This window comes from Monodelphis domestica, chromosome 5 (genome assembly GCF_027887165.1).
Source record: "Monodelphis domestica isolate mMonDom1 chromosome 5, mMonDom1.pri, whole genome shotgun sequence".
NCBI classification, from domain to species: Eukaryota; Metazoa; Chordata; class Mammalia; order Didelphimorphia; family Didelphidae; genus Monodelphis; species Monodelphis domestica.
The window spans coordinates 226,924,999-226,947,628 of record NC_077231.1 but is presented as its reverse complement, the minus strand read 5'-3'; the positions used below and the strand labels follow the sequence as shown (position 1 = coordinate 226,947,628).

Genomic DNA, 22,630 nt, shown 5'->3' with positions numbered 1-22,630 from the left:
ATGGGGAGGGGCAAACAAAGCATGCATAGCAGGAGCCAGGTGTGCACATATGCTGTCTTGGTATTATGTCCTTAAGGTTGTACCTAAAGCCAGCTGGGACCATTCCCGGGGCCAACAGGATGTGGCAACAGGCCTGAAGGAGGCGCCTGTGCACATACCTTCCCCTTAAATAAGGGGTAAATGGGAGGTCCTGTTTCCTTATCTAGCCTGGCCTTGCAGTGGAAGCCCTGGCATTCCACAAAGGCTAACAGGGAAACATGGGTCAGATGACTTCTACATATAATCACTATTGAATTGCTTGCCTTCTCAAGGAGTGCCTATTCCTGAGTATCTCCCTGACCCCAGCTCCCACTCGCTCTCTTCGGTTCAGCTTTTTACCCTCAGCATTTGGGGGGGGGGCAGGCAAAGGAAAGAGAGCTAAGGCACAGGAAGGAGGTGGTTGGGAAGAAACTGGAAACTCAGATGGGGTGGGGGAAGGTCCTATCTATTCACTCAGTGGTGGCTCTTGGCCAGAATTGGGGAAATAAACACAATGATAGGGATGCCTGGCCTCTGGGTGTGCCCCTCAGGCTTCATTCATTCTGTTTCCAGCTCCTTGCTTTCACCACTCTCCACTGGCCCCGCTGGAAATCATAAGACTTCGGAGAAATAAAAAATAGAAAAAGCTTGTAGTCCTTTGATATACCAACAGAATAAGCTTGCTTACACCCATGCCAAGGCCCTTTCCTGTGAGCTGGGGGTTGATGCTTGTTAGAGAACAAAATCTGCCCAAACTCATTTTAACTCTTTTTACTGGTGGCTAAGCATGGCATTTCTCTAGTTTTAGGCCACCCCCATTGCCAACCTCACTTTTCCTCCTCATCTCTCTCTCTCTTAAGAAGACAGAATGGTAAAGAAAGAGCTGGCTCTGGTACCAGAAGACCTGGATTTGAATCCCAATTCTGATATTTAGTACCTATATGATCTTGGGCAAGTTACTTACCTTCCCTTGGCCTCAGTTTCCTTAAAGTTCAATGAAGGGGTTGGACTAGAAGACCTCCATTGTTCTTCTAGATGGATGAGTCTATGACTCATGCTTTTCCCTACCACTAAAGCTAAACAGTTTGGCTAAATCATGAGTATATAGGAAGGATTTGGTCCTGGAAATATCTCTGGAAATAACAGGCCCTTGGAATTTCAAGGGAGATGTCATTTAAGGAAGGAACAGCTAGTTTCAAAGAGAGAAGTTTGGTAACAAGGACTCAGTGATCACTGAGTACTTGTTGACGACATGGGTTCCTAGGGAATACTGAATAAGAAAGAAGAGTTTTTAGTCTTATGATGGCACATGAAATCTAACTTTTCCTGAACATTGTATTTCAGGGGACAAGGACTGACCAGAAACAACAGTGAGTAAATAAGACCTATACCTGAGGATCTGCAGGACAGACTTGAACCACAATCCCTGGGAGATCAAGATTATAAGGACCCTTCCCTTGAATGAAATTATGGCCACCAATTGTACGTATCATTTAGAATTGAAGGCTATTCACCTCTGATGAAATTTCACTTATCCTAATATTCCAATACTGATTTATTTTCTTCTGAAAAGAAAGGTGTTGGTTTACCCATCCTCCCCAAATCCCAGATGACCCACTCCCTCTCTGGCATTCTCATTGAGTCCATCAGATCCTATTGAAGTGATTTATGAGTGAACTTCAAGTTAAGATACTTATATTTAATTTGTAGTATTCAAAAGGGGATATTGAGAACACTTTGACAAAGTCTCCATAGGTCTGCCCCCATTACACTGGGAAAATACCTAGGTGAGGTCAGACCCAGGTCTTAAGTTCTAAAATTTTAGAAAGTTATTTGAATCAATTCAGACAAATGCAATCAAAAGCAAGGAAGATTTCTTGGGGATCCTGAGACATCTTTCTTTTCTCCATATATAGAGATAGTTTTGTGGAAGCAATGGAAATACTCCTGTTGGAATGTTGCCTCCTTCAATAGGGTGCAAGGCACTGTGCAAATAGAAAACTTCCCACACCTGAATTACATTTACCCAGCATCCTTTTAAGTTATGTGCTTAAGTTTGGGAGATAAATTTGGCTGAGACCCAGCTGCAGGCTCTTTTTGAGCTTGTGCTTTGGTAAAGTGTGGCAGGTGTAGGTCTTCAGACTTGTGCTCTGCTCACTTGGCTGAATTAACCCTTTTCTTACTCACTTTATTATTATTATTAAATTCTACATATTTAAAATACTGGGATTTATGCATTCTTACTCCCATAGCACCCAGACAAACTTTCCCTAAAAGTAGCAAGGTGTTCAAGCAGGAAAAAAGGTGGGCCTGGAGTTGAAAAGAAAAGTTCAAATTCAGCTTCAGGTTTTTACTGGGTGTGGGACTCTGGGCAAGTTTCTTAGCCTCTGCCTGCTTTCTCTCCTTCATTGGTGAAATGGAGCTCATTTTAATAGCTATCTTAAGCAGCCATTGTGAGGGTTCAGGAGATAATATTTGTAAAGCCCTTTACAGATTTGAAGGCCTTACAACTTCCCAGCAATCCCTCTCTGTCACTAAAATAGGTAGTCAGGGTTCCTTCAGACAGAAATAAGGTCCATTCCTAAGGTTATAACTGCTGGTAGTTGCATTTTAAATAGAGACCTTACTAGAACCCATTATTTCCCATTCAATTTCAATGTGTTTCCAAAATCTCAAAACAACTTCATCAACCCCTGGGTAAAGACACCTGTAATTTAGGCAGTTGGTGGAAGGACACTAGGAGCTTAAGAAGACTTTGGGCATCATCAAATACAACTTGAACAACCTAGGTCTTCCTGACTCCAAGGTCAAGCTGCTAGCCACTAGCCTCCTCTGTCTCCCTCAAACTGATAGCCAGTTTTAAAGCACCAAGTCTTGTTTAACATATAATGACTACTAGTGGTGTTGTAAGGCACAGAACTGGCATATTAGGTAAGAAAAACAGGATAAAGTGATTCTAATTAAGTAACCCACGATCCCATGAGAGTTTCCAGCCACCATGTCACCGTGATGCCTCATTCAGACACAGGTTGGGCAGCCCACTAAAAGTAGGTTATGGAGGTTTCCTAGTCTTCACTGCCTTCTCTTGTATTTGCATCTGGTAGGATGCTCTCCAGCACAGAGACTTTCGATCTGATCTTTCTGTTCCCCTTTAGCCTGATTCTTGATCTATTTCCTGGAACTGAATATTTCAGACCTCCCCCTCCCCCATCAGAGAAGCTTAAATAGAAAACAACAACAACAAACCATTGCAATTGAGTGACCAGAATTCTTGAGGTTTGCCTCTTACTAAGATTATGGAAAAACACTGGTCTTCTCAGCAGTACATCAGAAGACCTTCTCTATGGGTGGGCACTTTCCCAAATGGCTGACCTCACCCATGTGTGTTCAGTCTTGGTACTTTCAGCTTTGAATGGCTCCATTTTCTGAATTCCCATAGACTCCTAAAAACCTGTAGTAGATTGGACCTTAGAGGAGTTATCTAGTTCAACACTCTCACAGAAACTGAGACCAAGAGACATCCAAAGTGGTGACAGAGATGACAAGTGTTAGGAGCAGGACTTGCACCCAGGTTTTCTGACTTCTAGTCCAGGGCTTTTTCAAATCCAGGAAATATTTATGACTGGGACCTGATGTCCTCTATTCACTGACTGACAAAATGGACAAGATATGTTTTGTAGCAAGTCAGGTTGTGCTGGTCCTATCCCTTAATACTTCCCCAAACCCAATTCCAATCCCAATTTACACTCTTTGTTTCAAATTCTAGCCCAAGCATTGTGCACGTAACAGGAAAAAGAGAGCCAGGGCATGAGCAGTGTAAGATTTAAATTAATATCAATAACTCCAAGTATTTTGTTTTATAAGATTTATTAGTAATCACTTGAAGTAGAAGAAAAAAATAGAAGTACAAAGCTTAAGTATGACCAGGTGAGTAAACTTTCCTGCCAAGCTTTCCCTCCCCAGCCCCAAAACCTTCTCGGTCATGTTCTTGGAAGAAGAGAGAGAGAGGGAGGAGCTACACCCACAACTTTATCTTCAAAGCATAAGCATGTACGATGAGAACAAAAATGGAAAGAGAGTTCTGGGGAGCAGATTCTAATTACACAGCAGGAAGGTGTTAAAAAAGAACTAGACACTCAGATTTGAGAAATACATAAAAGCTCATCTCTGTGGACTGAATGATAGTCCTTGGTCAGAACTCTGGGAACAAACAGGATGAGAGGGACCCATGGACTTGTTGGTGTGCTCCTCAGGCTTCACTGGCTCCACTTCCACCTCCTTGCTTGTGCCCATTCCCCACTGACCCTATGGGAAATCATAAGACTTCAGAGAAATAAAAAGTATTTCTTCATTAGAAAAAGATCATTGACCTTTGGTATTAGAGCAGGATAAGCTTGCTTACACCCCACAAGACCCATTGCTGAGAGCTAAGAGCTTGTCTCTTGCTAGAGAAGAAAACCTGCCAACAATCATTGAAACCTTCCAAGCATTTTCCTGGTGGCTAAGTATGCCTTCCCTGTAGTGGGTCCGGGAGGGAATGAGAGAAGAGAGAAGAGACCAGTCTAGTAATATGGACTTGGAGGTAGTAGTACTGATTTTCCAACATTCAAAGGCCTGATCTAATGTGGTTGTCTGCCTGTGTTCCTTGTCAATAAATTGTCCCCAAAGTCTGACTGCAGTTTTAAGTTTTAGTAAGTGAGATCTGCACTAAGACTTCAGGACATTCGGTATGTATTCTGTTCAATGGAGTCCTACTTCTGTCCCTGCTCACACTCCCACTCCTCCAACACCACCCTGGGTACTCTGACTTGGCCCAAGGCTCTTTGGCTAGTGCCTGGACATTGACCAGAGCAATATGAGGAGAGCTGTCTGGAAAGAGGGTTCCATGGGACCAGGAGATAGTCAGATACTGCCAACTACATCCAGTCATTTTCACAGAAAGAAACCCACCTCTGTTCCTGCATGTTAATACTTCTGATTCCACCTCCATCAATCCCTGGGCAATGCTCCTCCTGCCCCACACTACCCTATAGCATGGTGATGACCCTGAATACAGGCCACTCACTGTAGAGGCATAACTTAAAGCTCTGAGTTCAAGGAATTTAGAAATGGGGAGCTTTGGTCACTTCCCTCAACCATTATCATCCTTAGTCCTGGAGGCAGAGGCCTCTCCAAATCAGTGATCATAAAGCATTCATGCTAGGAAGGGAAAAGAAGACAAACCCATAGAAGACTTAGATGTCCAAAAGAGGTAAATGAAAGGCTCTTCTTTACTGCTGGCTAGAGGAGGCAGGAAGATGCTGAAGTTAATTAACTCAATGAAACAGGAACTATTCATTAAGTAATCATTAAATGTCTAACTGTGCCAGGTGCTGGGTGATACAAGTACAAAGGATGAAGCAGTTTTTGCTTGCAATGAGCTTACATTTTAATGAAGGAATTGTCTCCCAGACTGGGGTTGGGTTAGGGGAGTTCCTCTGAGATGATTTTCTAGCCTTCCCCCCTTTGTATATCAAAATTTCAGTTCTGAGGTATGCTAGGCATGTGCTCTCCTTTTGAGATGGGGGTAGGGGAGACGCTAACAGGATGGTGATGAATGGCAGAAAAGGTGGTTTCTGCCACTTTTGCTTCCAAATCTATATTCTAGGATCTTTGAACACTGTCAAAGGATGAGGGAGATGAAAATCATGGGATTGGAATGTCTCTCCAGCTGCTTGAGGTCAGCCAAAGCAAAGGATGTTGAATATTGCATAAGGGCTCTCAAGTGCTCAGAAGTTGTTTGGACCTAGATGGGCACATGTATAAAATAACTACGAAAATATAGGGAGACCTCAGTAAAGTCTTCACACTGGCAATGAGTAGAATGAGGACTTTCTGAGTGGAAGCATTTTTTTTTTAATGAAGGGAGAATTTGGATAAGGTGCCCTACCTGTTTCATTTTCATTATTTGGTGGTAAATACCCCTCTCAGTGAGAGGTTATGTGGTAACCCAAGTGTTTAAACTAGGAAGGGGGAAAAATCCAATCAAAAGACTTATCTGTTAAAGAAATAATTTATTAAAAATTTCTTTCATATTGCCAACCAAGACCTTGGAGGGCTCTAGATAGGAGTGGGTTCTTGTAATGTTCCAAATCTACATCTAAAATGGAGAAATGCAGTGGCTTCAAAGATGACTTCTCAGTTTCCCGTTTTGGTATAATAAAATTCTCTTCTCTGACTTGGGCTAAAGACACTTTTTTGTGGGATTCCAGAATGGTGATATATAAGGATCAAAGCATTATTTGTTCCTTCAGTTTCCAAATCTGTTTCTGGGAATTTATGAGCTCAAGAATGGTTGAAGAGATGAGAAAATGAACTGAAAGATTTCTTCATTTATTCAACATTAGCTAACAAGAGATCTATCTATAGGGGAATTTATCTGTGATTGCAGGGGGGAGGAACATGGGCCATCTAGGCCAAAATGAGCTCGTCTATGAAGTTAATTTGACAAGATATAGAGTCTTTTTTGACTGGTTTTAGGAATGATAACAAAAGCTCATAGACAATCCTTAAGGGATACTTGCTAATTATCTGTCAAGTGATAGAAGAATGACTTTGTGTTGTTCTCATCATGGAGAAGTCAAAAATTCATAAATTCCTCACATTTGTTTGTACTTTTTTTCTGGGATTCCAAATGTGAAACTCTAACTTGGAATCTAGAGGGAATGGCAAATAAATTTTATTTTTTGTGCTTTATTGTATTTTTATCTCTTTTGTTAAGTATTTCCTAATTCCATTTTACCTTTCTTTTTAGAAAATTCACTTTAAAATTTTGAGTTCCAACTTCTTTCCCTTCCTTCTTCTCCAACTTCACCCACTGAAATGGGAAGCAATATGACAAACATTATATGTTTGAAATCATGAAAATCCTATATCCATAGCAGCCAGATTGCCCAAAAGCAAAAAGAAAGAAAAATAAAGGGAAAATAACATTTACTTCTTCCTGTAATCAAAGTTCATTAGTTCTCTCTCTGGAGGTGGTTAACACCTTTCATCATGAGTCCTTTGGAATTGCTAGGAACTAGTGTTTTGATCAGAATAGTCAAGTATCTCACAACTGAATATCATTACAATATTGCTGTTACTATGTATGGTATTCTCATGATTCTGTTCACTTTACTAGGCACTGGTTCAGATAAGTCTTCCCAGTTTTTTTCTGAAACCATCTCCTTAGTCATTCTTTATTGTACAATAGTATTCCATCATACTTGGGCAGCCATCCCCCAGTTGGTGGATATCCTATCAATTTCCAATTCTTTGCCAGCAAAAGAGAGCTAATACAGATGATCTTTTATACAGAAGTCCTTTCCTTTTTCTTTGATCTATTTAGGATATAAATGCGGCAATTGGATTGTTATGTCAAAAATTGGCACAGTTTTATAACCTTTTCAGCATATTTCCAAATTGTTCTACAGAATGGTTGGACAAAATCAGAGCTCCATCACTAGTGTCCCTGCTTTTCCACATCCCCTCCAGCATTTGACAGTTAATCTAATAGGCATGCAATAGTATCTCAGTGTTGTTTAATTTGCTTTTCTCTGATTATTAATCATTTAAAACATGTTCTCATATGATTATTGATCATTTTTATTCCTTCTTCTGAAAAAATGCCTGTTCTCCTTTGACCATTTGTCAAATGGAGGACGGTGCTTAGTTTCATACCTTTGATTTGGATTACTTTATATTTGAGAAATGAAACCTTCAGAGAAACTTGTTATTTAAAAAAAAAAAAGATTTTCCCAATTTCCTTCATTCCTTTCAATTTTTGATGCCTTTGTTTAGTTAGTGGAAGATTTTTTTAATTTAATAAATCAAAATTATTCATTTTATCCCCATGATTTTTTGTATCTCTTCTTTGCTCATTAACTCTTCCCTTATCTGTAGATATGGTACTTCTTTGCTAGACTCCTGAAATTGGTTTATGGTATTACCCTTAGATTTCAATCATATACCTATATTAGCCTTATCTTGGTATATACTTTGAGATATTAGTCCTTTTCCTAGTTTCTGCCAGCCTGTCTTCCAGTTTTCCCAGTAGTTTTTGTCAAATACTGAGTTCTTGAATAAAACAAAACAACAACAAAAAAAACCTTAGATCTCCAAACTTATCAAACTAGAGTACCCTAATCAATTATTTCTGTATGCTGTATACCTAATCTGGGAATCTACTTTCAATACATAAAGATACATAAAATACATAAAAGGATAAACATCTTACTTATCAAAATAACCACACAAGTGTGTACATCCAGGTACATGTTCTCCAACAATCAATACTGAATCATTTACATTCCTGAGGGAGGAAAAATAGCACTTGCAGGTTCAAATTTCTAGGAAGCCAACATCATAATCACATAGTAAGAAGATATTTCATACTATGGAGAGCAGGTATAATGGAATCATCAATTAAAATTTTGTTCACCTGCCAAATGTTTTCAATTGATTTTTTAATTTTTTATCTTTATTTTATTTTATTTAAAAATTTTATTTAGTCAATTTAGAACATTATTCCTTGGCTACAAGAATCATATTCTTTCTCTTCCTCCTTCCCCCACCCCTTCCTGTAGCCAACATGCAATTCCACTGAGTATTACATGTGTCCTTGATCAGAACCTATTTCTATATTATTGATGTTTGCACTAGGGTGTTCATTGAGAGTCTACATCCCCAATCATATCTCCCTTGACCCATGTAATCAAGCAGTTCTTTTTCTTCAGTGTTTCTTCTTCCTCAGTTTTTCCTCTGAATTTGGATAGTTCTCAATTGATTTTAAGGATGAACGGAAAAGGAATCAAGGCATTGAAAACCATCTAGGCAAAAAGAATAGTAGCCAGTTAAGGGCATGAGTCTTCCTTGACAATATTGGCAGAACACCTTCATTTTCTTTGTGGTTTGGTGTTTGTTTGTTTGTTTGTTTGTTTGTTTGTTTGTTTTTAAGGAAAAGTCAAAGGCCTTCTGATGTAGGTGATTATAAATTTTCCCTTTGGGGATTCTTTCTATGAAATGTTAATTCAAAATATTAGAGGAAGGAGAAATAAACTTCCATAGTACACAAAAATCATAGCATCAAGGAAAGGGCCTCAATTATTAATAAAGCTGCATATAATGAGGTGTACGTGCACTCAGATGGAAGCAGTAGTTGTTCACTCATGTTTTTCTCCAGAGGAATGTTGGGATGTGCAGCTCTATAAGTCTAAGAAACTCTATCTTCTATCCCCCCCCTCCCCCCAAACATTCACAATGTTCTGTGAATTTCACTAGCATGACAAGAGAACTGTCCTATAGTCAAAGCTCGCCCAGGTTGTTCAGACTTGTCTCAGCTTGGGCTGTTGGCATAGCCTTCAGGGACCCAAAGGTCCCCTTTGTGTTAGGCTGGGATTTCTGAGCACTTCTTTGCTGTAATCATTTACAAAGGCTGGTCATTCATTCATTCTTGCTTGCTTATTTCCTACAGACCCAGACACCAGCAGAGGAGACTCAAGGGAGCAAGAACTCAGAATTGTCCTCGTGGGGAAAACAGGAGCTGGGAAAAGTGCCACAGGGAATACCATCCTGGGCAGGACAGAGTTTGAATCCACAATCTTAGGAGGATCGGCTGCCAAGACATGCAAAAAAGCCCAGACCAATTGGGAAGGAAGGCAGGTTTCTGTAGTTGATACTCCAGGCATTTTTGACACGAACACCCCAGAGCGAGACAATTTAAAGGAAATAGCCGGTTTCATGACACTCTCCTCTCCAGGCCCACATGCTCTCCTCCTAGTGTTGAGAGTGGGTCGTTTCACAGAGGAGGAGAAGGCAGCCATTGAGCGGCTTTATTCTCTTCTGGGAGCTGATGCAGTCAGGTTTTTGATCATTGTATTCACTGAGAAAGATCAGCTAGAAGGGCTAAGTATAAGGGATTATGTAGAATCCATTCCAGACCCCTATTTCAATGAATTGAGGAAGAAGTGTGGAAACCGATATTGCTCACTTGACAATAGAGCAAGAGGAGCTCAGAGGGATGCCCAGGTTTCAGAGCTGATGGCCATGATTGTTAGCATGGTGCAAGAGAATGGAAACACCCACTACACCAACAATTTATATCACTCGGTGGAAGACTATCTCCAGAAGAAGACACAGGAAAGTGTGGAATACATCAAGATGCAGCATCAGAGGGAAATGGCAGAAATTAGGCAAAGGTATTCAGATGAGGAACAGAGGGAAAAAACCCAGGAAGCCGAAGAAAAGTACCAGAGAAGTAAGCAGGAAGCTAGGAAGATTGCTGAGACTAATGACTATATCCGTTTCGGAGTGGTTCCGATTATTGTGGACATTGTTATAGCATGGGTTGGGAAGATCTTCTGGTAGACCTACTAATACCCAGAATTCTTTTCATATCTAGTTTCACTCTGGCCTGCATTCATAGAGTCATGCTTTTCCAGGGAGAAGAGTAGTAAGAGCTAGGCAACTAGAGTTAAGCAACTTGCCCAGAGTCACCCAGCTAAAAAATACCTGAGGCTAGATTTGAACCCAGGATCTCCAACTTTGCCCCCGAGATATACTGTCCTAAAACGATGCACAACCCAGCAGCGGGAAGGCTTCACAAACCATTTATTTCTGAGCCTCATTTTTCTCATCAGATCCCAAGTCTTTAATAGGATTATTCAATTTTTAATCAACACCAAAGGAAAGTCTGAGTGGGGGGAAAAAGAAATAAAGCATAAGGACTAGAAATTTAAAGTTAATTAGAAGGAACAGAGAGATGAAAAATAAGATATGCAGACATTGGGGTTTTTAATAGAGTTTTGAAATTTTTTCTTTATAAATCAATCTTTATTTTAAAAGCATTCTTTACAGTCCTGGAGACTCTGTTAGTCTAGAAACCTAAGAATCGATTGTATTCTAATTTTTTTAGATTTTTGGAAATATGAAGTACTGAAAAAATTTTTTAATTAGGAGAAAAAATAACTTGCCTTGGCTCTATTAGAAAAAAAATCATTCTCTTTTTTAGGGTTGTTTCAGATTTTTCTCTGGTTTTCTGACTAACTTCTTTGCGTTATTTATACTTTTTATGGCATTCTATGTTTTTATGGTTTGTCTTATTCTTGTTCCTGTTTATTCAGTATTGATAAAATATAACTTGTCATGGTTCAGGTTATTCTTTTTTACTCCTTCTGATTTTGCTAGGATTTTGCCTTACTTATTTGCTATTTTATTGATTTGTCTCTCTGCTCTTTTTTTTTTTAAACAGATTTGCTGTGTTTAATTTTGTTGATCTTTTGAAAGAGCTAATTTTTAGTTTTATCAATTATATGAGCTTTTTGTTGCCATTTTAGCTACTTCCCATCTAATTTCAAAGACTGTTTTTGTACTCATTTTAGCTTTGTTTTATAATTTTTCAAAATGCATATTCACTTTTTGATCCTCTCTTTTCTGTTTTGATTACATATGATTATGAAGAAATTATTTTTCTTCTAAGGAATGCTTTAAAGGCATCCTAGAAATTGTCATACGTGTTTCAGGAATATATTTTTCCTTCACATTGTTATTCAGTGTTTCTGTTCTATTTCATATGTTTTTGACCCAACCTGTATTTTAAATTTCATAATATATCAATATCAAATATCAATAAATAAAAATTTTATGTTAAATATTCATTTAAGTCTATATTTTCTTATTGTAGTCCCTGAATAAATTCTTATTTTTATTGTATTATTATCTATAAATAATATATTAAGTATTATGGTAGAGGAGGAATGCATGCAAGACAAAAATCTGAAGATTCCATTTGGAATGTGACTGGGAAAAGCAGTTTGGAGCCAAGCCAAGGGTGACTGGGCTGAAGGGCTTTTGGCTTTTGGCTGATGGTGGTGACTGAAGCTGAGGCTTTTGCTGGCTGGCTGAGGTGAAAGAAGAAGAAGAAAGACAGTTGTCCTCAAATCTCTCTGACTGACTGTGTGACAGAATTGTGACAGAATTGCCAATACTCTCAATATCCTCCTAACCCTCATTGTAGAGAACAGGGATATCCTACCCCTCTTATCTTATCCTCTACCCTTGTCCTGTTTTCCCCAATAAACCCTTACTTGAGAAAAGAAGAGAAAAGAGTATCTCCTCTGAAATCTCTAGCTCACAGAAGAAAAGGGGGAGGGGAAGCTGAAAGGCTTCTGAAGAGAGGGAGGAAACCTGGGAGGTATAGGGATGAGTGTAGACAAATTTGATACATTAGTTATCTAATATATCATCAAATAGACACCCCAAAATACAATCTATTACAGTATTTATGGATTTTGACATTTGTTTCCAGTATTTCTGTGCCCCGGTTTAAGAAAATTCCATGTAGTACAAAGAAATATAGTTTTGATTTTTCATTTTGAAGTTGCCCTAAGTCTTCCAACTATGTAGTTTATCCAAAAATTTGTTCCATTCTGTATTTTGCCCTGTATTTCTCTTTCTGTTAGATTTATCTGAAACTGATACAGGGATATTTAAATCTATCACCTATATGTCACAGGCTCTATCTTCTTGTAGATCAGTAATGGTTCTTTCATAAATTTAGATGTTAAGACATTTGGGAAATATTGGTTTGTCATCAATGGTTACTTTTAGTATAATTTAGTTTCCTTATCTGTCCCTATTTATCTCTATATTTGTTTTTCCTTTGGCTGATGGGATTTAGCAAATCCTAATTTTTTTGATTCACTTGATGCAAAGTAAGTTTTCTCTCCAACTTCAGGTTGATTTTTTATATATTATTGGTTTTAAATATATTTATTATGTTGACATATTGTAGGTTTATGTTTCCTTATCCAATCTATCTTTTAGATTTTGTTGGATTTTAAAATCTATTTATATTTAAAATTGTGAATTTAGTTTATATTTTTCTCAATCTGTCTCTAAAATTGTTTTATTCCCTTCAAGTTGTGATTTTTTTGCTTTTCCCTTTGGTTTTTATTTGGAGGTAGAGATCTATAAATTCTTCTAATTGGAATTTCATTTTCTATGTTCAGAAGTTCAAGGCAGGTCTCTTCTATTATTTCCTTTATTGTGCTGTCAGTGATTTTTGTTCTGTCATGATCTAATTGGAGTCTTTTAATACTTAGGTTGTCTTCTATATGTGTATGTGTGTGTGTGTGTGTGTGTGTATTTGTGTGTGTATCTTTATATATACACCTTACCTTCTATCTTACAACCAACACTATTTCTTGTTCTAAGGCAGAAGAGTGGTAAGAATTAGGCAACGGGATTTTATAGACTTGTCCACAATCACATAGCTAAAAAGTGTCTGAGGCCAGATTTGAACCCAGAGTCTCCCATCTCTAGGCCTGACCCTCTAGCCATTGACCACCTAGCTACTCCATGCCCCCTCAACCCCAGGATATTTTGCTTGTACTGTATAATGGCATATTTTCTTTGAATATTCTTGCTTTTTGTTTCTCTTCTTTTAGATTATCCCTTACTTCTGTGGAATTCTGTAGAAACATACAACAATCTATTGTCCTTTATTTCTTTAGTAAGGCATGCCAAGGCAGATTCAAATGTTTCTGATATCTACACTGAATTCTCTAAGAGTATGGTGACTGGAATTTTTCTATGGATGAAAACTGAAATTATGGAGAGATGTCTGGGAACTTAAAGTCTAGTCTGCCATAGAGAAGTCTCTCACTCTTCAGTTACCAAACTCCCTCAATCTCTGATAATCAGGAGCAATTTACTGCAATTAAGGATGTTCTGGGGTGGAATGATATCATTCTTTTTGAGGGTCACAAATGAAGCAGATGCTGTGGAATTGTTTTTCAGAATAGATTAAGGCACTTTTTTTTGTTTGTTGTTTGTACACCTTTGGCAATCTGATGAAGTCTTTAGTCCTCAACTCAGAATCAAATTTTAAATGCATAAAACAAAATACATAGAATTACAGAGGAAACCAGATATTCATAGACTCCAGGACACTCTCTTATTCTTTTAAATAATGAGAAAATCATGGAATTAAATTAACACAGAGGGTGCTAGTACAAGGAGACAGTAATGACAAAGACTCATTTGGATGTTCTAGTATCATCCAGGCTGCGCTAGATAGAACCATTGATATACATATCTACCACACTTTATTATGTAGGAATTTCTTTTCCTTTGGACATAAATATTCTTGTTTAGACCTGAAGTGACTGGACTAGGGTAAGAGACAGAGAATAGAGTGATAGATTCAAGTACCAAGATAAGGTCAAATTTTCAAAGAAAAAAAATAAAGGCTGATCTTTCTCTAACCCAAGGAATGTAGTAAGCTCAAGAACCAAGAAAGTCAGGAGGCCTGTGTTTTCTTTGAGTTGGCTTTTAAAACCCTTTATAACCTGGAAAAGTTTAATCTCTTATACTTTGTCTTCCCATCTACATTAAAATCTAGTAAATAATCACAGCTAGCAATTACACATTGAATGAAGACTGACAAAGTATTTTACAACTATCATCTGTTTTTATCCTTACAAGGACCCAAGGGTATTGGTGCTATTATTATCCTCATTTTTAAAATGAGGAAATTGAGAGATAGAAGTGATGTGTCCATAGTCGTTACGTGTCTAAAGCTGCTTTTAAAGTGAGGCTCTCGTAACTCCAGGCACAACACTCTTATCCTTTATGTCACTTAGCTTCTGTGACTCTGAACATCCTGCTGTTTTGGGATGAAGAAACTGGATTTTCCTGAAAGTTTCCCATGCCTGGAACTTTGTCCCTCCTCATCTCTGCCTTTGGCTGCCCTGGTACCTTTCATGTCTTAGCCAAAATGTCTCTTTCAGCAAGAATCTCTTCCCTAGGCCCCTCAATTGTAGGGTCTTCCCTTTGGAATTGTATTCAAGATCCTTAAGTGTAATATTCCTGAAACTAACAGTTCTGTTTTCCATGTGCTACTTTACTCTTCAGATTCACTGCACAGAAAATAAGTCTGTTTGCAGAAAAGAGCCAACCAGGACTCACTCCCAAAGGCCTTCAAGGCATTTTTGCAGGTTGACCTTGCTGAGTTGTCCATCATATGCTTGACCTGAAGCAGCTTAAGCCAGCTTAAATATGCCTCATGGTCAGCCATGGCTTGAAGCATCCCCTTTCTTTGTTCATCTGTTCCTGAGAGGACTGTCCATTCCTTATCCTCAATTTTTCCCTAAACCACTCCCCCTGTGATCTAGCCCTGAGCTCCATCATCCTCAGTCCTTTGGCTGCTCTAACGTACATGTCAATAACTTTGCCTTATACTAAATGGAATTCTTCTATACTTGAGGGATGGAGTTTTCATGTTTCACACACACATACATACACATATATGTGTATATTCTATATGTGTGCCCACAAATATAAATATATATATATATACATAACTTGTTCATAATTGTTTCATTTTGTCTTTACTAAATTACCCAATAAATGGAAAATGCTAGTGTTCCAAAAAATAGAATAAAGTCAACAACTTCTCATATTCTTTACAGCCTTGAAATCTTTTGGTCTGTCAGACTGGGACATTTCTCCGTGACATCTAAATAATAAATTACTGATCTTAAATCAATGACCTTTAAATGGGAAATATCTTTACAATACCAGGAAGTTTCTTCTAAGAAAGAAGCTTGTACCAAAACCAGTTTCCCTTTTCAAATTGTTTTACCCTGCCCTATTTGAAGAAAGACATATTTGTAGTACTCCCTACTTGAGTTCTCTAAAATAGAAAGCAGGTTTGGAGCTTAATTAACCTTGTGAAGCAAGACTCACAAAGTTCTATTCTCCTTGTATTCCTTGGACTAAAGTGTCTTTCAGGTGCCAGACTAGTAGGAATTGTCCTCCAGTGTCCAATGCAAACCCATCAGTGGGATTTAACCACTGGCAGGAGGCTGGGATTATTTCCGCATTTTGGAGTAGCCTTGAACTTTTTTTTCATGAAGATTTGGACTCCTATGGGCTTGGGACCCCGAAGAAAAGGAGAAGGAATACTCCTATAGGATAGAAATACAGCGGCCTCTCAACCTGACCAGCACCAAAGTTTTATTTAGCCTGACACTTTTTTCTGGCCTTGTCAGGTTTGCCCCTATGTCGGCAGCTTCTTGGTGCTTTCCTTTCCAGAGAGCTCACTGCCATATTGGGGAAGAACTTGGTGTAGCATCTGATGCGCTCTTCTGTAATCCACCAGCCTCAGTCTCCTCAGAAGCATGAACTACCATGAACCATAAATTATAAAGAGTGTGAGGGAACCCAGAAAGGAAAAGTTTAGAATCAAGCCAGAGGCCCAGAAGGTCATATATTCAGGTATTTTCCACTGTGTTGTTCAATTGTGCTGATTTTTTCCTTTTCTTTATTAAAAAAATATCTTTCTTGAATAGGATACCTCCCTGAGATGGGAAGGGGAAAGAATACAGGGGGAAATTTACCATGATAAAACAAGACACCAATAAAAACTCTTTTTTTATTTTTAAAGAAACAAATAACATAAATACACAGTGTAGTAACAAAGGTTTTCTGGACAAAACTTTAGGTGAGTTAACTATTGCCCCAAGGCTAGAATGCTTTTCCCTTCTTGAATCAGTCATCTGATTTCCCTGATTGACTTCAAAATTCAACTCAAATTCTAACTTCTATAAATCCTTCTCCAGTGTGTCTGCCTCCTCCCCTCCCTTTAAGAAGTCCCTTCTCTCTGAGACTACCTCCAGTTGGTCCTGTATATCTTGAAGGTCTATGATTATTACTTGTGTCCCATTAGAATGTGAGCTCCCTGAGGGCAGGGACTATTTTGCTCTTTCTTTGTGTCCACAGACCCTACCTAATTTCTTGGCACACGCTTATTCATATTTATTAAGACGTTTGGCCATTCAAAATAAATTGGGATGATGGGGGTGCCTGGAGAGGAAGAGTCACAGGGAGTTGAAGAGTCAGGATGGGGCTAGGAGAGATGATAATAACTAAAGTAGCTGAAATCCAAGTCATATAGCAGAAGGAGGGAGAAAAGCCAAAGCAGTCATGGGTGCACTGGTAGAAGATAATTGCATGCTGAACCATTCAGAGACTCAGAGGAGAGATCCTGTAATTCCTATCTCAAGAGAGCCAGGAAATGATAGATAAAATTACATTTTTAAAAAAGTTTAACTAATTAATTAATTTAGAATTTTCTTCCATGATTCCATGATTTCATGTCCTTTCCCTCCCTTCCTCCCACTCCCTCCCATATCCAATGGGCAATTCCACTGGATTTTACATGACACGAAATTACATTTTTCAACTGTCCTTCTCTATGGATACTAAACTGCTTACTCCCTTAATTAAAATAATAACTTAATAATAACTATAAATGACTATATCAAATTAAAAAGTGTTTGTACAAACAAGACCAATGTAACTAAAATCAGAAGGGAAACAACAAATTGGGAAACAATCTTCATAAAAACCTCTGACAAAGGTCTAATTACTCAAATCTACAAAGAGCTAAATCAATTGTATAAAAAATCAAGCCATTCTCCAATTGACAAATGGGCAAGAGAAATGAACAGGCAGTTCTCAGTCAAAGAAATCAAAACTATTAATAAGCACATGAAAAAGTGTTCTAAATCTCTGATAATCAGAGAGATGCAAATCAAACAACTCTGAGGTATCACCTCACACGTATAGCAGATTGGCTAACATGACAGCAAAGGAAAGTAGTGAATGCTGGAGGGGATGTGGCAAAGTAGGGACATTAATTCATTGCTGGTGGAGTTGTGAATTGATCCAGCCATTCTGGAGGGCAATTTTGAACTATGCCCAAAGGGCGCTAAAAGACTGTCTGCCCTTTGATCTAGTCATAGCACTGCTGGGTTTGTACCCCAAAGAGTTAATAAGGAAAAAGGCTTGTACAAGAATATTCATAGCTGCACTCTTTGTGGTGGCCAAAAATTGGAAAATGAGGGGATGCCCTTCAATTGGGGAATGGCTGAATAAATTGTGGTATATGTTGGTGATGGAATACTATTGTCCTAAAAGGAATAATAAAGTGGAGGAATTCCATGGAGACTGGAACAACCTCCAGGAAGTGATGCAGAGCGAAAGGAGCAGAACCCGGAAAACATTGTACACAGAGACTGATACACTGTGGTATAATCGAAGGTAATGGACTTCTCCATTAGTGTCAGTGCAATGTCCCTGAACAATCTGCAGGTATGTAGGAGAAAAAACAATATCCACAAGCAGAGGACAAACTGTGGGAGTAAAAACACCGAGGAAAAGCAACTGCTTGACTATAGGGGTTAAGGGGACTTGTCTAAGGACAGACTCTAAATGAGCACTCTAATGCAAATACCAACAACATGGAAATGAGTTTGAATCAAGAACACATGTGAAACCCAGTGGAATCGCGCCTCTGCTATGGGGTGGGGGGGGGAGGGAAGAAAATGATCTTTGTATTCAATGAATAATTTTTTGAAATGACCAAATAAAATATTGTTAAAAAAAAGAAAGAAAATATTTGATTTTCCCCTGAGGTAAAACTTAAGGTATCCTTCTACAAAAGTTCATTGGGAAGACTTTATGTTCATATTAATTAGCAACTTCCATTTTTATGTCAATAGTTTCAATTGTTTCTTGCTCCCTTTACTTTCATTCCTAAAATGATTTAAAAGATAGAAAGATCAGCAAAACGTGGACTGTCTTTTTAGAAGTTTTTTTTCAGTGAATTTTTGTGCCCTTTTTACCATTAGATCAATTCTGTTTTTATTTTTCCAAGCCCAGAGTTATGTGGGTTTTAAAATTAATATACAATAACTAAGTGTTATATTTTAAAAGTTGTATTAGTAATAACTTGAAATAAAAAGGTAGAGTAAAACCTGCCTAACAGCTTAGATAAGCTTGTGAGAGAAAGAGAGAGGAGCTATAGAACTTATAAAACAATGGGATCATACAAACATGGGGGCGTAGGAGAGAGTAAAGGGAATTTTGGGAAATACTAAGGGACTTCTGGGGGATGAAGTCCAAAGGTTCAAAATCTCCATTTATACAGTTCTTTAGTATTAATTATAATAGTTACCATGTATACAGGTTTGCAAAGCACTTTATATATAGCTCATTTTATCCTCAAAACAACTATGGAAGGTGGATGGTATAATAGCTAAGACAAATAGATTAAGTGATTTTCCCAGTACTGCTAATAAGTAAGGGAGGACTTCAGGCTTCCTGATTCCAAAGGCAGCATTCTATCCACTAAGCCATCACAGACTTTCACACACTCCAAGGGCTGGCATGTGAAGACAGCCTTATTTTATTTGAGCCTAGATGGCAGAACTGGGATTGATCACTCAACAATGGTTTATTAAGCCCCTACATTATGCTAAACACTGAGGCTTCAAATACTGAAGCAATATAATATTTACCCTCAGAAAGTTTAGATTCTGTCAATGGGTAGAGACTACAGATGATAAATTCTTCCTTACATAAAGAAAAATGTAATAAATGGGCATCTCGGTGAGGCAATAAGACACAATAAATAGAGTTTCAGACATAGACAATATGTCAGCTTATTAGGAATGGTGTCACAGATACTGAAAAGGTACAAGTGATGAGTATGTTTTCTTTCTCTTTTTTTTTGAACCCTTATCTTCTGTCTTAAAACCAATACAAAGTATCAGTGGTTCCAAGACCAAAGAGTGGTAAGGGCTAGGTGATTGGGATTAAGTGACTTGCCCAGGGTCACACAGGTAGAAAATGTCTGAGACCAGATATGAACCAAGAACTTCCTATCTCTCAGCCTGACTCTCTTTCCATTTAGCCACCTAGCTGTCCCCTTATTTATTTCCTCTTTTTATAATTTCCTTGCATCACTATAAAAAGGTAAACCTGAAAGAGAAATAAGGGATTTAATGAGGTTCAACTCTTTACATTCCTATATGAGAAGATGATAACTATAATGCCTAAAAACTTTCCCAGTTACTAGGGCAGTGAGAAGGAGGCTACAGAGAGAGCACAGGTGTGAGCTGATTAGGTTGGGATGATCTCAAAAACTAAGAAGGGATGATAAAGAAAGATGCTCTTGAAGAAGGGGAAAATAGAGAAAGGATGAAGGAAATTTTACCTATAAGAGAAATGCCCAAGGCAAAGCTTTTACAGTGGAGGGGAGTGAAGGAATGGGGGAAATTAGTTCAAAGAGTGGAGTATATGTACACACATACATATATATATATACCATATTATAGAAATTTAACTTACACAATGAAAATAGGAGGAGAAGAGGGCAAGAAATAGGAAGGGGGGTGATAAAAGAGAGGGTGGATTAAGGGAGGCAATGATCAGAAACAAAAATAGACTTGAGGAGGGGCATTATGAAAAAAAGAGAGAAGAGGATAAAGAGAAGAAAGTAAGATGGAGAGAAACACACAGTAATTGTATCTGTGAATTTGAAGGGGATGAACTCACTTATAAAACAGAAACTGATATCAGAATGAATTAGAATCCAGAATTCAGCAACATGTTGTTTACAAGAAATATATGTGAAATAGAAAATCAGACAAAAAGTTAAAATAAGTGGGTGGAACAGAATCTATTATGTTTCAGCTGAGAGGGAAAAGAAAAAGGCAGAAGCAGCAATAATGATTTCAAAGTAAAAGCAAAAATAGGCCTAATCGAATGAGATAATCAGGGAAATTATATTTTGCTAAAAGTTACCATAGACAATGAAGTAATATAAAAAAAGTTACGTCATAAAGGTCTCATTTCTCAAATTATATAGGAAACCAAGTCTAATTTGTAAAGATCAGGGCCAGATAGCAGCTAGGTGGTTCAGTGGACTGAGAGCCTGACCAAGAGATAGGAAGTCCTGGGTTCAAATATGACCTCAGACACTTTCTAGCTATGTGACCACTCAACCCCAATTGCCTAGCCCTTACCACTCTTCTGCCTTTCAACCAATATACAGTATTGATTTAAAAATGGAAACTAAGGATTTAAAAACACAGAATCCTTCCCCAGTACATAAATGGCCAAAGTATATGAACAAGTAATTTTTAGTCATTAGCCAATAATTTGTCTATTTTATTTTTTTTCATAAAACCAACTCCTTGTCTTATTTATTAGTTCAATGGTTTTCTTACTTTCAATTTTATTAAACTCTCCTTTGATTTTCAAGATCTCTAATTTGGTGTTTGATTGGGGATTTTTAATTTGTTCTTTTTCTATTTTTTTATTAGCATGCCCAGTTCATTGATCTGCTCTTTCTCTGTTTTATTGATGTAAGCATTCATTGGTATGAATTTCCCAAGTACTGATTTGACTGCATTCCACAAATTTTTATATGTCTCCACATTATCATTTTCTTTAATGAAATTCTTGATTGTTTCTATGATTTAGTCTTTGACCTAATTGTTATTTAGGATAAGATTATTTAATTTTTCCAATTAATTTTTAGTCCTTCCGCTGCCCTTTGTTGAATGTAATTTTTACTGTATTATAGTCTGGAAAGTATGCATTTAATATTTCTGCTTTTCTACATCTGGGGATGAGGGATTTATGCCCTGGGCCTTTCTTTGAATCTCCAATGCTTAGTCTAGTGCTTAACACAAAATAAAAGTTTAATAAATATTTATTAACTGAAACAGAGCACAACTTTTCCAAGCCTTCCAGGAAATGATCTGAAGAAAAGATTGAACACCACCACCAAGAAATGACCCTCAATCAAAAGAGATAATCATGTCTATACTAAATATGATGGTCTAGAGAGAAAAATCTTTGAAAATTTCAGAGTGAACTTTAGAGAAGGGGTGGGGAGAAGAGAAAAAAAGCTGCCTCAGGCACCCCAGGGAGCCTTTCTTTCTTCATTGTGTTCTTGGAAGAGATTGCTGCATCAGCCTAAAAGTCCTATCTAGCCCAAACTTTTTATAACACTATGGAGTATCCTGGTCACCTCTAAAGAGAAGCCTCTCATCATACATCAACTAACTTTCTGGTTCATAACAAGACATGTATTTGGATTCTGATTAACATTGACCAAGCCCTGAATCTTTGATTCTGCCTGGCTGCAAGGTTTGAACTCAGTTCCTAAAGTGGCAGCCACACCAGATTATTTTCTGTATGCATTGGGGCTAGACCTATGGAGACTTGGTCAAAGTATTGTCAAGGTCCTTTCAGGAATGCCATATTGAAGATATGAACATTTTAACTTGAACTAAACAGGACTACAAGGGCTTCCCAAGATGAGAGGCAATTACCTGGAACAAGAGTTTCTTTGCAGCAGTCACCAAGATCCCACATTAGAAGGATCCACCAAGATCTTCCATTTTCAGCAATCGATATCCTCTACAAAAGAATAATAGAGTCCTTCGATGCCATCTTCTCCTAAGCTGGACATTCTCTTCAAGGCAAGTGATAGTAATCTTTCTGCCCTGATTCTATGCCCCAGAATGAAAAAAAAAATCACCCAGGTCCAAAATGGTCCCACTCTCTAGGACTTTCCCAGACTAAGCATGCACCTGGCCCTTATGGGCAACTACACTCACTCTGTGTTGTGAGGGAGAAGTAAGGAGCATCTCATAGCTTGGACGTTCCTGTCAAAACTTCTATGAATGATAGGACTCTCATTAAATCTCAGATTCCCCTCACCACATGACTT

General features: G+C 38.0%; 1 protein-coding gene and 1 long non-coding RNA gene across 2 annotated transcripts in view; one reads left to right on the top strand and one right to left on the bottom strand.

The window, feature by feature from the left end:
* Positions 1–22,304, bottom strand: part of LOC130454612 (uncharacterized) — a 60,583-nt gene extending 38,279 nt beyond the window's left edge. Inside the window, exon 1 of the long non-coding RNA XR_008912346.1 lies at positions 22,230–22,304. This is a non-coding gene — a long non-coding RNA (uncharacterized LOC130454612). The remainder of the gene's footprint in view (positions 1–22,229) is intronic.
* Positions 1,363–11,693, top strand: LOC130454611 (GTPase IMAP family member 4-like). Its single transcript, XM_056799875.1, has 2 exons — positions 1,363–1,500; positions 9,512–11,693. Exons 1-2 carry the CDS (start codon positions 1,488–1,490, stop codon positions 10,402–10,404), a joined length of 906 nt encoding a protein of 301 aa, XP_056655853.1. The 5' UTR covers positions 1,363–1,487; the 3' UTR covers positions 10,405–11,693.
* Positions 22,305–22,630: the final 326 nt, after the last annotated feature.